The sequence below is a fragment of the Eutrigla gurnardus genome, assembly GCF_963514095.1.
Source record: "Eutrigla gurnardus genome assembly, chromosome: 24".
NCBI classification, from domain to species: domain Eukaryota; kingdom Metazoa; phylum Chordata; class Actinopteri; order Perciformes; family Triglidae; genus Eutrigla; species Eutrigla gurnardus.
In genome coordinates, this window is record NC_139935.1 from 2,023,861 (window position 1) to 2,038,474 (window position 14,614).

At 44.1% G+C, this 14,614-nt stretch overlaps 2 protein-coding genes across 4 annotated transcripts in view; both read left to right on the forward strand.

Annotated features, from left to right (window-relative positions):
- s100b (S100 calcium binding protein, beta (neural)) lies at positions 1-5,227 on the forward strand (the record flags this gene model as incomplete). 2 transcript variants are annotated; one of them, XM_084004151.1, is made up of 6 exons in its annotated part: positions 1-149; positions 230-414; positions 692-2,334; positions 2,686-3,085; positions 4,107-4,148; positions 4,329-5,227. In XM_084004151.1, 2 exons carry the CDS (start codon positions 271-273, stop codon positions 836-838), a joined length of 291 nt encoding a protein of 96 aa, XP_083860277.1. In that variant the 3' UTR covers positions 839-2,334; positions 2,686-3,085; positions 4,107-4,148; positions 4,329-5,227. The 2 variants fall into 2 exon arrangements, with proteins under 2 accessions (XP_083860277.1, XP_083860276.1); XM_084004150.1 differs by lacking the exons at positions 1-149; positions 230-414; positions 692-2,334 and having other exon boundaries at positions 2,698-3,085.
- Positions 5,228-14,018: 8,791 nt separating this feature from the next.
- The window catches only part of ahr2 (aryl hydrocarbon receptor 2), a 29,315-nt gene continuing 28,719 nt past the window's right edge, over positions 14,019-14,614 (forward strand). For both annotated transcript variants that reach the window (XM_084004117.1, XM_084004118.1), the window contains exon 1: positions 14,019-14,453. In XM_084004117.1, coding sequence (XP_083860243.1) covers positions 14,395-14,453 — 59 coding nt within the window. In that variant the 5' untranslated portion in view covers positions 14,019-14,394. The remainder of the gene's footprint in view (positions 14,454-14,614) is intronic.

Genomic DNA, 14,614 nt, shown 5'->3' on the forward strand with positions numbered 1-14,614 from the left:
TCCTCCTCACTGCTCCTTTGTAAAACCTGCTGCGGTCCTCTATAAAGTCTGCTGTGGTCCTCCTATCAGGTCTGCTGGGATCCTCCTTATTGTCTGCTGTGGTCCTCCTCGCTGCTCCTCTATCAGGTCTGCTGTGGTCCTCCAAAGAGGTGAGATCATCATAAATGCAGCACTTTCTAGTATACTTTACTTTGAAATGCCAGCATCCAACAATGTAAATAATCATCAGACTTGTGCTCGTGATCTGTTGGTGAACCGGTGAGAAGACGGATGGCGATGAGCGACCTGGAGACCTCGATGGCGACCATCATCGGCGTGTTCCAGAAGTACGCAGAGAGAGAGGGAGACAAACACAAGCTGAAGAAGAGCGAGCTGAAGGATCTGCTGCAGGACGAGCTGCCGGATCTGATGGCGGTGAGTCCATCCAATAAAATATACTTTATATTATAATATTGATCATTTTCAATAGTTTAAATCTGCTCTTTTATGTGAAATATTGATGTTTATTTTTTTAACGTTATTTCAGCTTTTATATGTGAAACTGTTATAAAGATATGTATCATTTCTGTGGGATCTTCCTGATTAAAATGTAACAAGTGTACAAGAAGTAGAAATATGACAGAAATACGAGTAGAGTGTATGTGTGAGGATGTGACTTCCTGCTGATGTGATCCGTCCGTCCGTCCTGCAGCATGTGAAGGACCAGGCCGCCCTCGACAGTCTGATGGAGGGCCTGGACGCCGACGGCGACGCCGAGTGCGACTTCCAGGAGTTCATGACATTCATCTCCATGGTTACCGTCTGTTGCCACGAGTTCTTTGAGCACGAGGACGAGTAAAGGAGGCGGCTGGACAAGAGAGGGAAGCTGCAATAAATCAGACAGGAGGAGGAGGAGGAGGAGGAGCCTAGCAACAGACAAGGCGTCTCATAGCTCAGATCAACCTTGTAAAGTCTTTGAAACGGCTTCGGGATCAATAAGACAACGAGCCTCTGATTTCTAATTCCTTAACAACTTCTTCCATGTTAGACGCCAGTCGGCTGCAAATGTTTCTGTACTTTTGAAATCCAGCATCGTTTCTTTATTGTACGAATGAAACCGAGGACTTCGGGTTCGCCGCCTGAGTTCTAGAGACCGGAAGGTTCTTCTGTTGGAAAGAAAAGTTCTTCCAACCCAGTCAATGAAAAAGTTGGTTCCCATAGCAACCTGAAACACATTTTATTTCGATTTTAAACATGACGTTGTGAACCATCAATTAGGTTTGGCTTGAAATAAAGTCTGTGTCATGGTATTTAAGTCACTAATGTAACGTTGATGTTAGGTTTCCACGGTAACGCCAACTTCCTGGCGATGGTAACCAACTTTATCTGGGAGAAAAGGCCACCATTTTGGAGTTGACCAACTTTAAAAGGCACAAAGAATTGAGTTGACGATCAAATATTTGTTGTACGTGTAACTGGCTGGTAAAATAACTTGAAATCATTGTTTGTTGTTTAGAAGAGATACTTCATGTTTAGGTGGCTGGTAAACAAATAATCAACACTTAATGTAACAATAATCATCATAAAATGTTCTGATGTTTCGTGGCCAACAATCTGATGGAAGGAGTTTGATGATCAATGTTTTTAATTTTCAGGAATGAAAAACGTGATTCTTGATAAACATTACTGCTGGTTAACAACACATTGCTGTTTTTATTCTGGGTTGGTTTTCATCAATAAACGTTAAATAATATATGCAGAGTTTCTACAGAGTTCCACAAGCCTGAAACACATCTCATGTGGCAACAGAATTCCCAGAATGCATCTCAAACCCCTGGAGCAGCTTCCTTTAGCATCTTTCAGGGCCTGTCAGCGCCGGTAGGTCACCAAACAGTACCCATTATATTCTATTCATTTAATGCCCAGCACCTTCTCTGGTTGTTTTCAGGCATTCTGGGTAATGTAGGAAACACAGTCAACAAATGTCTTGCAGCAAACAAGACAAACACGAGTGAAGATCTGCATTAATAAACAGGCTGAAGGTGATTAGAGTGTGTGTGTGTGTGTGTGTGTGTGTGTGTGTGTGTGTGTGTGTGTGTGTGTGTGTGTGTGTGTGTGTGTGTGTGTGTTAGAGGTGTCGTCAGCTGCACAGTTTCAGACATCTGCAGGCTGTGAAGCATCAGAGAGGTGGAGTCCGCCTTGTGATTGGTTGGAGGGGGAACAGATCCCAACCCTGGGGACTGACAACACCCATCTGTGTGTGTGCGTGTGCATGTATGTGTATGTGTGTGTGCATGTTGTCCACCATACTCTCTGCTGTGTTTCTTCTTCTTCTTCTTCGTCGTCTCAGAACTGGTGAGTTTTGTGTTTCCTGTGTTCATATTCTGGTGTTTGCAGCTCTACTTTAAACTTACGTTCATAGAAACGTAGTGAGAGCGGAGAACTTGTCTCATCTGTGGCCGTTTAGGGAGAATGACATCAGATAAAGTGAGCTCAACGTTCTGCAGCTCGCAGATAAAAGACGAGTTCGTAGCATTTGTGAACATTTTGTGTCTGAACCGCTTCACAGAGAACGTGTGAATGTAAACCTGCTACAAACTTCCCCGTATCAGTCACCATTTTAACAAAATCTGCTTTTTGCCTTGGAACCAAAATGATGGCATATTTTGTAATAAGCTGTACATTTCTGATGTATTTCCTGCTCAGGTTGACGCCATCATGACTATCCCCACATCGTATGCATTCTCTCCTCGGAGTGCCGCCCTTCTGACTCCAGCGGTGGCTGTAACGGCAGCTGGAACGGCGGCTGGAACGACCACCCCTCCTCAGAGTCCCGCTCCTCTGGCTCCAGCGGTGGCTGTAACGGCAGCTGTAACGGCGGCTGGAACGACCACCCCTCCTCGGAGTCCCGCCTCTCCTCAGAGTCCCACCCCTCTGACTCCAGCGGCGGCTGTAACAGCAGCTGTAACGGCAGCCCCTCCTCGGAGTCCCGCCCCTCCTCGGAGTCCCGCCCCTCTGACTCCAGCGGTGGCTGTAACGGCAGCTGTAACGGCGGCTGGAACAGCGCCTCCTCTTCCTGACATTGTGACCCAGATCGTGACGATGGGTATGAATGTGATACATTTACTTTTCATTCCAGAAGTCAAATTAAACCATATTTCATAAACAAAGCCCAAAGATGGTGTTAATCATCCCGTGACCTCTTTAGGGTTATGTGGTGGCCCTCTGCAGGGGCCCGCCCCCGATGTTGGGTAACACAAGAGTATAAAGTATTCAGATCTTTTACTCAAGTCAAAGTAACAAAACACTTCAGTTAAGCATTAGCAGCAAAATGTACTTCAAGTATTAAAGTAAAGTATTCTTTGATGGAAAGTTATATTATTATATATAAAAAATGACTGTTAATCAATTAAACTATTCCAAAGTAGCTGGAAAGTATAGCTTAAAATATAAATACTATTTTATATTATATATTATTATATTATATTATAAGTACCTCAAAATACAGTTCTATGAAAGGAAATTCATGTATTAATTACAAATGATCAAATATTATTATGATGCTTCGGTATCAATAATATAATGGAGACTCTAATTGAGTGTGTGTGTGTGTGTGTGTGTGTGTGTGTGTGTGTGTGTGTGTGTGTGTGTGTGTGTGTGTGTGTGTGTGTGTGTGTGTGTGTGTGTTAGCAGGGAGTGTCTTATCAGGCTGGTAGAGGAGAGGATCATGGGAAGGAGTGTGAGAGTGTGACGCTTCTGTCGCCACGGTGATAAGAGCCCACTCACAGATAGTGGCTGGCACTCGTTTCCACAGCAGAGCCAAAAGAGGGTCATAGTGGGTCACAGAGGACCAATGAGGGTCACAGAGGGCCAGGGAGGACCACAGATCCAGATAGCACATCTTATGAGTTTTTTTGGCCCCAAAGTGTGAAAGTGGCCCCTGTCACCTCATCTCTGCACCCTGGGGCCCTAAAGGAGACTGAGGGGCCTTGACAGACATTCATGGTCCTCCAGCTGGTTTCTTAATGGGAGTGCTGGTTCCATACTGGAGCTGTATAATCCCAGAGAGGAGCAGTGAATGAATGAACGGTCCAAATGAATGAATGTTTTTTCTTTGTCTTTTACAGACATCGTCAGGGACGACGGAGCGTTTGCAGCTTTAATTGGAGGTGAGAGTTGAACGTTTTACTCCTGATTATATTTAATATGAATTCCTTAACAGAATAATTGTATTCTTCTCCCTCTTGAGCCAGAATTGAAGGCCTGATTATGTCCCACGTAACACAAATGCAGCATTTCTGCTAAAAGAAAAGAAGCATCACGGTTGACATTTAAGCTCCGCCTTCCAGGGGTCGTGGGCGTCTTGCTGCTGCTGCTCATCTGCGTGGTGCTTCTCTGGTGCTGGTCCAGACGCAAAGGCTCCTACGTCACCAACGAGGTGGAGGACGGCATGCAAGACGAGGACGAGTCGGTGACCTCTGACATGGCGCTCCAAAGAAGGGAACCTCTGATGAATGAAGACGAGAAAATGTTACAAAAACAGACTTGAGGTCAGCTGTTCGGGAACACAGAGCTTCTTTACGCCTCGTTTTCTATAAAAGCCTATTTCCTAAAGCTGCACTGAGCAACTTTGCACTCTGCTGCCCCCTAATGTTTGCCAGACCAAACTGACATGTGACACCAGTTACTTCCTGACACTCATGCAGGACATTTTCTTCATAAGCTGATGCTCTTGCTGATGTGAAAATTCTGCATTTTAAATGGAAAGCCAGCATTGAATGTGACAACTTCCTCAGAGCAGAATTAAATTTGCAGAAATTTAGCATCTGCAGCAGTTTTTCATTCTTTCTGCTTCATTTGATCAAATATAAAACCATATAAACAGTCCATGCTCTACTTTTGCAGAATAACAACCGTGAATGTATTTCCTCTTGAGGTCAGGTTTGTTATCCGTCTCATGTCCTGAATCAAATGTGAAAATCTTTTTACAGCAGAACAAACAGCCAGACTGCTGCTGCTGGTTGTTGCCGATATGAAGACACTTATTTGCTTATTTTCAACCGGAATTCAATCCAAGCTGATGTTTCTTTTTGCATTTTTGTACAATCAGAGTTGCTTTTTTTCAGTTTCATAATAAATAGTAACAAAAGGCAAGATACGATAGAAAGTGAAGGGGCTATTAAGAAGTAAAGAATGGAAGAAAAAATAAATTGCAATAATAAATTGTTTTCTACAGCCAGGAATGACATTTTACTGTTTTTAAACTTTGTATTTATTACTTATTAACAACTTTTATTTTGGTGAGTTTTTAATCAGTGAATTTAAATCCATCTAGTAGTCAAGAAAAATAACTGCACCCGGAAGAGAAATTAATTAGATTTTCAATCAAAACACATTTCCAACTTTCAGGAAACCCACGACACACTTTAAATGAAATAATTAGTAAAAGTACTTATAGTGTGAAAATAGAAACCTGCTAATATAAATAAAGACATCAGATTATTATTGTTAGTCGTGCATTAATGTAAGAGATGGATTTTGAGCTGTTTATTAATTTATTTATGGATACATCTGCTGATTATTTCTCTATTATTTGATCGCTTGTTTATGAAATAGTAAACATTTAAGTGACGCCTTCACAAAGTTTAATATCATTACAATTTATTAACATTATTCAGAGGAAAAGCAGCTCATCTTTATGTTGGTTCTGCCAGAATTTTTCATATTCAATTGTGGTTATTTAATCATATACCAAACAGAGTTTACATATTTTAACGCAACTCTTCATTTTAAAAGCTCTTATATATACAAATGTAAACGTATAATATTTAAAGTTAAATTCTTATTCTCCAATATTGAGTCAAAATAAAGTGAATCAGTATAATAATCAGTTTTCTGAAATCTGAAATCATGTGGAAACGTGTCTGTTGTAATACCACTAGTGGCCTGCAGGTGGTAGTGTTGGACCAAAACAGCAAACTGATGACAGTCTACTCTATTAAATGAACGATCAATAACAATATAGTTTCTCATTGGACATATTGATCATTCCCTTAACTAAAGTATATCACAATCAAATCAAACATCAAAACAGGAAATAAAATAGTTCCTTTGTGTATTTTATACTCAGTAACAGTTATTCATATATATCAAGGCTACATTAGACTAGTATACCTAGTACTAGGTATACTAGAGTGAGGTGAGTTTCTTTGGATTGGACCCCGAGCAGCTGCTGAACTGCTGATGATGGTTTTACCCAGAAGTCCCGGCTGACTCAGAGACCTTTGAACTAACGTGGAGGTTGCTCAGGTTTGAGTTTTACGAGGCTGCGTGAGAGACTTCCTCCTCGAGCAGGTGAGGACATAAACATGGTTCAAAGGGAAGGTCTGCCCCCCCTCCTCCTCCTCATCATCATCATCAGCACGCCAGCCATTCAAGCCCAAACCGGGAGGAGGCGAGCAGCTCGGAGCTCCGCCAAGGTGAGACATTTCATCTGTGACTCATCGGTTGTCAAATCAATTTGAGTTACCGGCGCGGCGGCAGCCAAGGAGAGAACGGGCCAGAATCAAAGAAGAAATCAAAGAGGGAGCTGTGAATCTCCTCGGAGAGCCGAGGCTTGGCAACGTCCCGTTACTGCAATCTGAAAATCCATCATTCTGACGAGGCGTTTCCTTGATTCACCTGCAGGCGGGTCTAGAAGGACCACGCACGCTTGACTGCAGGGCCCGCTCATTTCCTGCAGCCTCTTCCTGTTCTCCATCACTGCGTGGTCTCAGTGGAGGTCGATCTGGCCACCCTGGATTTTTGAGGCCCATCCTGGAAAGTCCTGGAAAAGTGTCGACCTAAAGAAAAGAAAAGCGAAGGAACTTATTTGAGAGCAGAAGAGAGGTTTTATTTTGAAGGGGTGACTGAGTTCATGGGAAGCCGCCGTCATGTCGCTCGTAAGTGTGTGTGTGTGTGTGTGTGTGTTGGGAAGTAGTGACGCTAATCAACCCCAGATGAGCAAAGAGGCCAGACGAGTCTGTGTGTGTGTGTGTGCGACCTGACAATTTTACTTCAGTGAAAGTACGATTTAAGGTGGTAGAAGTGCCATCGAAGGTGTGAGTAAGGTGTGAGTGTTTTTCTGCTGCTAACAGCTAAGCTAACAGCTGTTATGTGGGCCGACCTCTGACATCTCTCACATTTGAATTTGATAGACCAAACAATATAAGCTGAAGAGGTCTGGAGGGCCGAGGTGAGTCCACGTGGAGGTTCTGGGTACGTCTGGGGGTGGATGAGAGGACTTGTTGAGGGAGAACACGTTCATTTCATAACGGAGGAATGAAAGAGCGGCCAGCCTCGCTCTCCAGACGCCCTGGAGTGAGTCATGAAGAAAACCTTCGCCGCTGATGAACACATTTCCCAGCATGCTCGGTTAGTCACAGCAGGATGATGGATCCAAAGTCAAATAAAGGCTCCAAAACAAATCGCCGCTTCCAGGTCAGAGATGAGGTTTTTATATAACCTCTGTTTATGCAGGGAACATTCAGTGATGCATTCTGGGAGCTGCCCAGTATACAACCAGCAGTGTAGTTCTGAAAGTCTTCCTGATTGGTGATCAGGTTGATTGATTAAGCTGTTTGCTGCTGAGGTTCTTCATCCTCCAGCGAGCCGATCTTTGTTTGTTTGTTTGTTTGTTTGTTTGTTTGTTTGCGAGCAGTGTGTGTGACCTCTGTGTGACCTTCCTTTCTGGCCAGGTAAACCTGGGATGTAACTCTGCAGCTCTGATGTTGACGTGAAGTCTGCGGGCCGTTTGATAAGCGAGGAATGAAGCGGGAGAACCCAATCCATCACGTTCCTCATAAATCCACCGTTTCTTCCTCTCCTCTTTCCGTTCGTGTCTCCGACGTCGGCGGCTGAAAGGACGTTTCATGTTCGTTTATCTTCAGGGCGTCCATCATCGCTGTCATCGTCACACACCTGTAGCTGCAGTTGTGTTTGGACCCTTCCGGCTCGCCGGCCTCCTCCCTACATGGTCGCCCGCTGAACGTCTGCTCTTCAGCTCTGGATGGCTGATCAGTGATCTGCTCCATGAATTTCAGTCTTTTTTTAATAGTTATTGAACACGAAGCATTGGTGTCAGTTAAAATGTCGCCACGGTTACGATAATGACGAGTCGTGGTTAAAGGAAACCTACGAAACAGGAAACAAACTTACGGAAGAATGTACGAAAGAAGTACAACCTTAATTCCTGGTGCATCTTACTGCTGGAGATGTTTTTAACACTCAGGCTTCAGATTCCTCTGCAGAATAAATATCCCATCACACACACACACACTCTCACTCTCTCATCTTCACATTCCTCCGCTGTAACAAATGAAGTTTTTTACATTTATCTTCATGGACGATCTCAGCATCGTTTCTCTCTCCAGCTGATTTGTGATCTCTCGGCACGTCGGTGCAGAAAAACCCTTTGAGCTTTGACCTCTTGTGAAGTCAGGCGGACCGATGCTGACGACTAATGAGGAGTCTCATTCCAGCCTGAAACCAACTTCTGTCAAAGGAAGATTAAACCAACAAGACATTTCTCTTCTGGAGTTTTTCTTTAGTTTTTTTGTTATGTGGCCTCTGACATTCTGGTGATGTCATTTCCTGTTAATCCTGCCTGTGTAAACATATCAAATAAGACATGCAACTGTTTTTCTGGAAAGGTCAGAAAAGGTCATATATATATATATATATATTCTGATTCCAGATGAATCCATGTGCAGCTCCTGGCCTGATACCCCCCTGTAACAAATTGTTTAAAAGCTCGCCGTTGGCCACAAGAGCGGCCTTAACAAGCGGCTTGTGAGCGTGCGGTATAAATAGGATCTGCTGGGTAAAAGTACAGGGTTGGAGGCCGGGAGATCCGACGGCCAGACACTTTCATGAGAGGAGACGACTGGCAGCGCTACAGTCCAGCTGTCGCCGTCGTGGGAGGCCCACGCACCACGCACCTCCATCTTTATTCAGGCCAGCACAGTTCGCCTGTTTCCTCTCTGGAGGTCTGGGAGACAACCAAGACACCTTAAATCTGAGGAGAATAATCCATGCAGCCATGCAGCGAGATGTAGCTGCAGTGACTCATCAGTCTGTTTCCTCTCTGGCAGCATCAGGCTACGATATAAAAACAAATACCTGATCTTTGACATCTTTTTGAGCGTAATAGTGCTGGTGAGTATCTTATTTCATTTAGCTGTCAGCGTCTCCTGTAAACGACGACGAATCTAAAGGTCGGAGTGACTCAGCGGCTCGGAGATCCGACATGGAAAGAAAAACGAATCCGCAAACACACACTTTCTGGCATCAAGCGGCGTGGGATCAGGTGATCCGCTGCTCTGATGACGCACAAGAGATGCTGCATTTGTTTTGTTTCTTTACTCAGTCATGTTGGCTGCGTTGTTTTTGTAATTGAACACCGTCGTCGTTAACCACGTTATTGTGATTACAGACGTTTACACCGCAAGCATTAAAATCTGGTCAGTAGAGTCGCTTTCAAACATTTAATCTGAGTTTCCATCTTAAAAAACAACAAAACCCCAGTAAATAAATAGACAGTCCCAGTAAAACAGTTAGAAGATGCAGACGTGACTTCCAGAAAGCAGCTGATAAGAACGGAAGAGCAATACCAGCTCAAAGGTGAAACGCGCCATCATCTAATACGTCAGTAAATACAGTAATGAGGTCTGATTCCTTCATTTGAAGGTCAAACCGGGACAGGAAATGGCTGCTTTGCTTATTCTGGGAAGTGGTTAACTGTGTAAAAATGTAGACAACTAAAATAAAGCTGAGGACCGGGGACGACAGCAGAAACATAGGACCCTGTTTCAGGAAAGCAAAGTGCTGCGATTGTTGGCTGGAATGCGCATGACTCCAATCTTCTGGGACTTTTAGGGGTTTTAAGGTCAACCTTCATCTGTGTGTGCTAACGAAGCTCGTCTCCGGCTTCCCTTTCATTCCTGCACACGTTGAAGATGAGTGCTTAATTAACAATCAGCCATCTTGCTGTGTGTCGTCGGCGTTGAGCTTCCTGTCGACAACACGTGGAGCTCTGACGCTCTAATGAAGTCACCGCTCACAAAGCGTCCTCTGTGGCTCGCAGCGTTAATGAAACGGCCTCGTGAGGAGCGAGTGGAAGTCTGTTTCCTCTTTACAGGAAGCCTCTGCTTTCTGAAATACCATGAAGGAACACGTACAAACGGATCCTCTTCCTCGTCCCAGTAATGACAAGCACTCTGGATTCCCGCTTCCACGGTTTGATCCAAGCCGACCGCTTCTCCTTTGAAAGGCTCTGCCTCCAAACTCGCCAACATCTGCCAGCGATTTGCCAGAACACGCCGTCCCGGATGCGGCTATTAACCAGAGCTGCCGTGTCTCCGCCGGCTGCTTTCACCACCGAGCGGGGAGGATGAGCCACGGGTCCGAGTCCTTCCAGACCTGGGAGACCTGGCATGGAAAATACCACGAGTGCAGCAGGCCTGTAATCTTGAGTGGCTGCGACCTTTAATCATATTTGATCTACATCCTTCATCCCGCTGGCTCCCGGTGGCCTCGGCGCTAATTTGAGACTCTGTGTGTTGAAGCGTTTGGACCTGATCTCCGTCCCGGGACAAGAGGACAACCTGAGGACTCGCTGATCCTGAATCTGCTGCTCGGCAACACTGATGTCGGCTCACAGCTCGTCCTGCAGGTGTTTGATTAGTCGAGGCCAACGTCTTCACCACCGAACGTTTCTCCGTGAAGTTCAATGTTATAAGTAAAGACTTCCTTAAACTGGAGAAATGATAAAGTAATGCTTTATTTTACTGGGAAAAGAAAAACATCCACTAACTTTGTCATTTGGTGCTAATGAGACGGAGAAACTTGAATGAGAGATGAACATGCAGGAATGTGAAGTTAAGTTTAGTTAAATAATGAAAGTAAACAATAAATACAGGTTAAACTGAGCTTAATGTGTGCTTGACCTTTGACCTCCGCTCTTCTGGGTGAAGAGAAGCAGGAAGTGAAAGCAGCAGCTGACTGAAAGACATACTGAGACAGTTTGTCTGTTAATTGCTTTCATATTATTACCAAGTTCTGGCACTTTTCATAGAAAAAAATTCCCTGAATCTTTATGAATTTTGGAAAGGAAACAGTTGCTAACAAAGTTAAGTCAAGTGAAGATAATGTTCGAGCTTCATATGATTCGATTTACACTCATTACAGGAAAATGTAATAAAGCACATTACATTCATGTTGTAATTCATATTATTACATTCATAAGTTTTATTGGAGGCCAAACCAAAATATTCCTATTAAAGAGGAGCTTCTGATCAAGAATCAGTGACTGAAGGCCGATGATGCGTGCGTGGCGTTCCCCCCAGCTAAAATGAAGCCAAGGAAAGATGGCGGCCCGAAGGTGGAGGAGTTGGAGTCGAGTTTAGTAGCGTGTTTACTGCCATGTAAATGCCACCTCTGCATGTTGCAGTAAAACGCTGCAGCGGCCTGCGGTGCCGCGCTGGAAAGTCACCGCAGCTCTTCAGCAGCTCTCCGTGCTGCCAAATATAAAAAGTGCTGGAGTTTAGTCATGGCATGCAAATGATGAGGACCAACGGCTGCTGGCTCCCGGCCCTCCGTTCTCCCGGCCCTCCGTTCTCCTGCTTCTCCGAACAACCAAGCCCAAAGAAGAAAGCTGCATATTGGTAACCACGAAGTCACACTATTATTTCTTTGAATCTCTTTGTGGATGTCTCACTTAGGATCTGCTCGGCTCCGTTAGCATCTCGACATCACAGAGCCGTTAGAGTCAAGCAGGAACCATCAGCTGTTGTCTTCCTCACAATCCTGCATCTACAGAGGCGGCTCGGAGGCCTGCATGCACAGAAGAAGCTGCAGCTTGTGAAGGAAGGAGAGCGAGCGGCTGCCAGCTGCAGTAAAACGGTGCATGTTAAACAAAGGCTGTGTGTTAATAAGGCCAGAGGGCGGCGTCTCCACGGCAGAGAGCTGCTGACATGTTCAGCCTTCAACATGGCGACACGGAGGCCGAGCGTTGCCCCTCACCTGGTTTTTTATGCAAAGCAATCACAAAAGAGAAGTCGTTTTAATTACAGGAGAAGAAGATAAAGGCTTTTTATAATGACAAGGTATCATCATCTGATTCAGCACTTTTACTCACTTCACAGTTTTGAAATTTCACACTCAAACTTTATATATTTGTTTGTCTTCGTGGTTCAGTTTGTTCACAAACAAGAAACGTGCAGAAAAAAACAGTTTTGCAGCTGATTCTTGTCAACATGGAACATTTCATCACAGCGGCTGCTGTTGTTTCTCTAAATTATTGTAGTATTTGGATAATATTTTCTTCCTTAATCTAATAAATGCTGCAGCCAGCAAAGTGTCCCTGAACTCCACGTTCTGGAATCTGCCGATGAAGTTGACATGATGAATTCATTTGTACACGTTGCTTGTTTATTTCTCCTTGTTTTAAAGGTTTCTGCACCTTCACAGCTGCAGAAGTCACTTTCTCCTCTTTGGTGTAAAAGGATGAAGAAAAATGTTTTTCTCGCTCTGAACTTCACACAGTAAATAACCCCGGCTTCTCCTCAGTGTTTCCATCCAGAGGAATCCTGATGCGTGACTGCTCATATTCACCACTGTGGATTACACAACCTGAAGCGTCATGATGAGGAGTCACGAAGGAAAACAATTCCTGTTTACTTTATAACAATCTCAGATGTTGGATGACAAATGTTGCGGCTGCCGACTTCAGAGCCGTTTCATTTCCACCCTGAAGTCGGACTGAGTTTGTGGCTTTCAGTTGGGTTGCTGCCGTGCCGGAGCAAGTCGAGCACCGAGAAGAAACGCACCACGATGCAACAGGCTGATGCTGGCTGCATTCAATACAAACCTGGGAGGTCGTGACCCCGTAGAAGCCGGTTCACCTCCGTGTGACGGAGCGTCGGAGGACGTGGTGACTGGGCGCCAAACGGCGAAACATCGGATAAATGTGTACATGCAGCGTGTTTCATATGAAAACATGTTGCAGTCGGCAGAGGGAAGCAACTGAAAATCAACCTGGACCCCCGGGGTCTGGACCCTCGGGGTCTGGACCACCTGGAGGGCCAGGCTGAACCTGCTTCTCCATCTGAAACCAACCACTGTGCTTTCCTCCAAAACAATAATAATAACTATAATAATAATAATAATAATTACTAGTCTGGACTTGAGTAAAGTTTGGATGTACTTTACTTGAGTATTTTATGCAACTTTATACTAAAACGAAATATTTAACATATTTAAAGTTTGTCACAGAGTAATATTATTAAATCAACTAATACATCATTATTTACTGTTATGGATTAGTTCAAATGAGCTCTACTTTTACAAGCTGCAGCATTAAAGTGATGAACACATAAATGCATTAGTGATGCTAATTCAATATTAAAACAATTCTGAAATGGCCTTTCTGCACAAAGACTCCTTTTACTTGAGAAGAATTTGCAACGCAGGATGTTTACTTGTATTTGTACACTGTGTTGCTGCGTTTATTTAAGTAAAAATACATGAATACTTCTTGCACTACTGCAAAACTGTAGTTCTTAGATCCTTCATGGTCCTATATACACTTTACAGAGGTGTAGTGTTGTACTGCATAAATGTTTTTATACAATGTATTGTGATATTTGTAAATGTGGTTATTTTATTACACAATTGTATTATACTAATAATATTAATTAATAGTAATATCTATTTATTTCCATTGATGTACAAAAGTATAATATAAATAAATAAATACTCAAAATAATAATACATATCTTATTAAATAATGTATTAACTTAGTATGGCAATAAAAATAAATACAATTATTGAAATACTGTAATATGATAGCACAGCGCTGATACAGTCTTAAGGTGTGCCGGTCGGAATGCAGTTTTCCGTTCATTCTCGTCACTAAGTCTGTTGGGCCATATTCGGTCCACCTTAAATAGTCTACCGCGTCACACTCGTGTACGGCGGCGTCGGGAGCGCGCGGCGGCAGCAGCCTGTCAGACAGACGGACACACGACGGGGTGACGCGCGGGCGGAGGACGGACGGACGGACGGACGGACGTAAAAGTCTCCCGAAGACTTCGTTAAACGGCTAAAGGTCGCGGTGTTTGGACGAAATACGCAAACGACTGGATTAACAAAAGTTGCGATAGTCTCGCGGGCGTTTGGAGCCACTAAAGTACACGATAAAGTAGTTCTCAGTAGTTCAGAGGCGCACGAGACGAGGAGACGTTCCGGGGATTTAACCGTTTTTTTTTCTATTTTCTTTCCACGTTATTCGTTTCTTTTCCGAGGGATGTGAGTTTTTACCGACGTGGAGCTGCGAACGTGTCCGTACGTCAACCCGGGATCACGCTGGAAGTCACCATGCTGGCGAACACGGCGCTCTACGCGGCCAAGAAACGGAAGAAGCCGGTCCAGAAAATGTACGTAAACAACCGCCGACGCACAGAAATCACGGTAGTGTTGCGGTAATGTTCCGGGAACGTGTTGTCTACCTTCCATGGGATGTCTGTAATACTCATATGCTGTACTTATTGTTGTACTTTTACTCTGAACCCGTTGTGCTAGTTTATTATTTACTGAT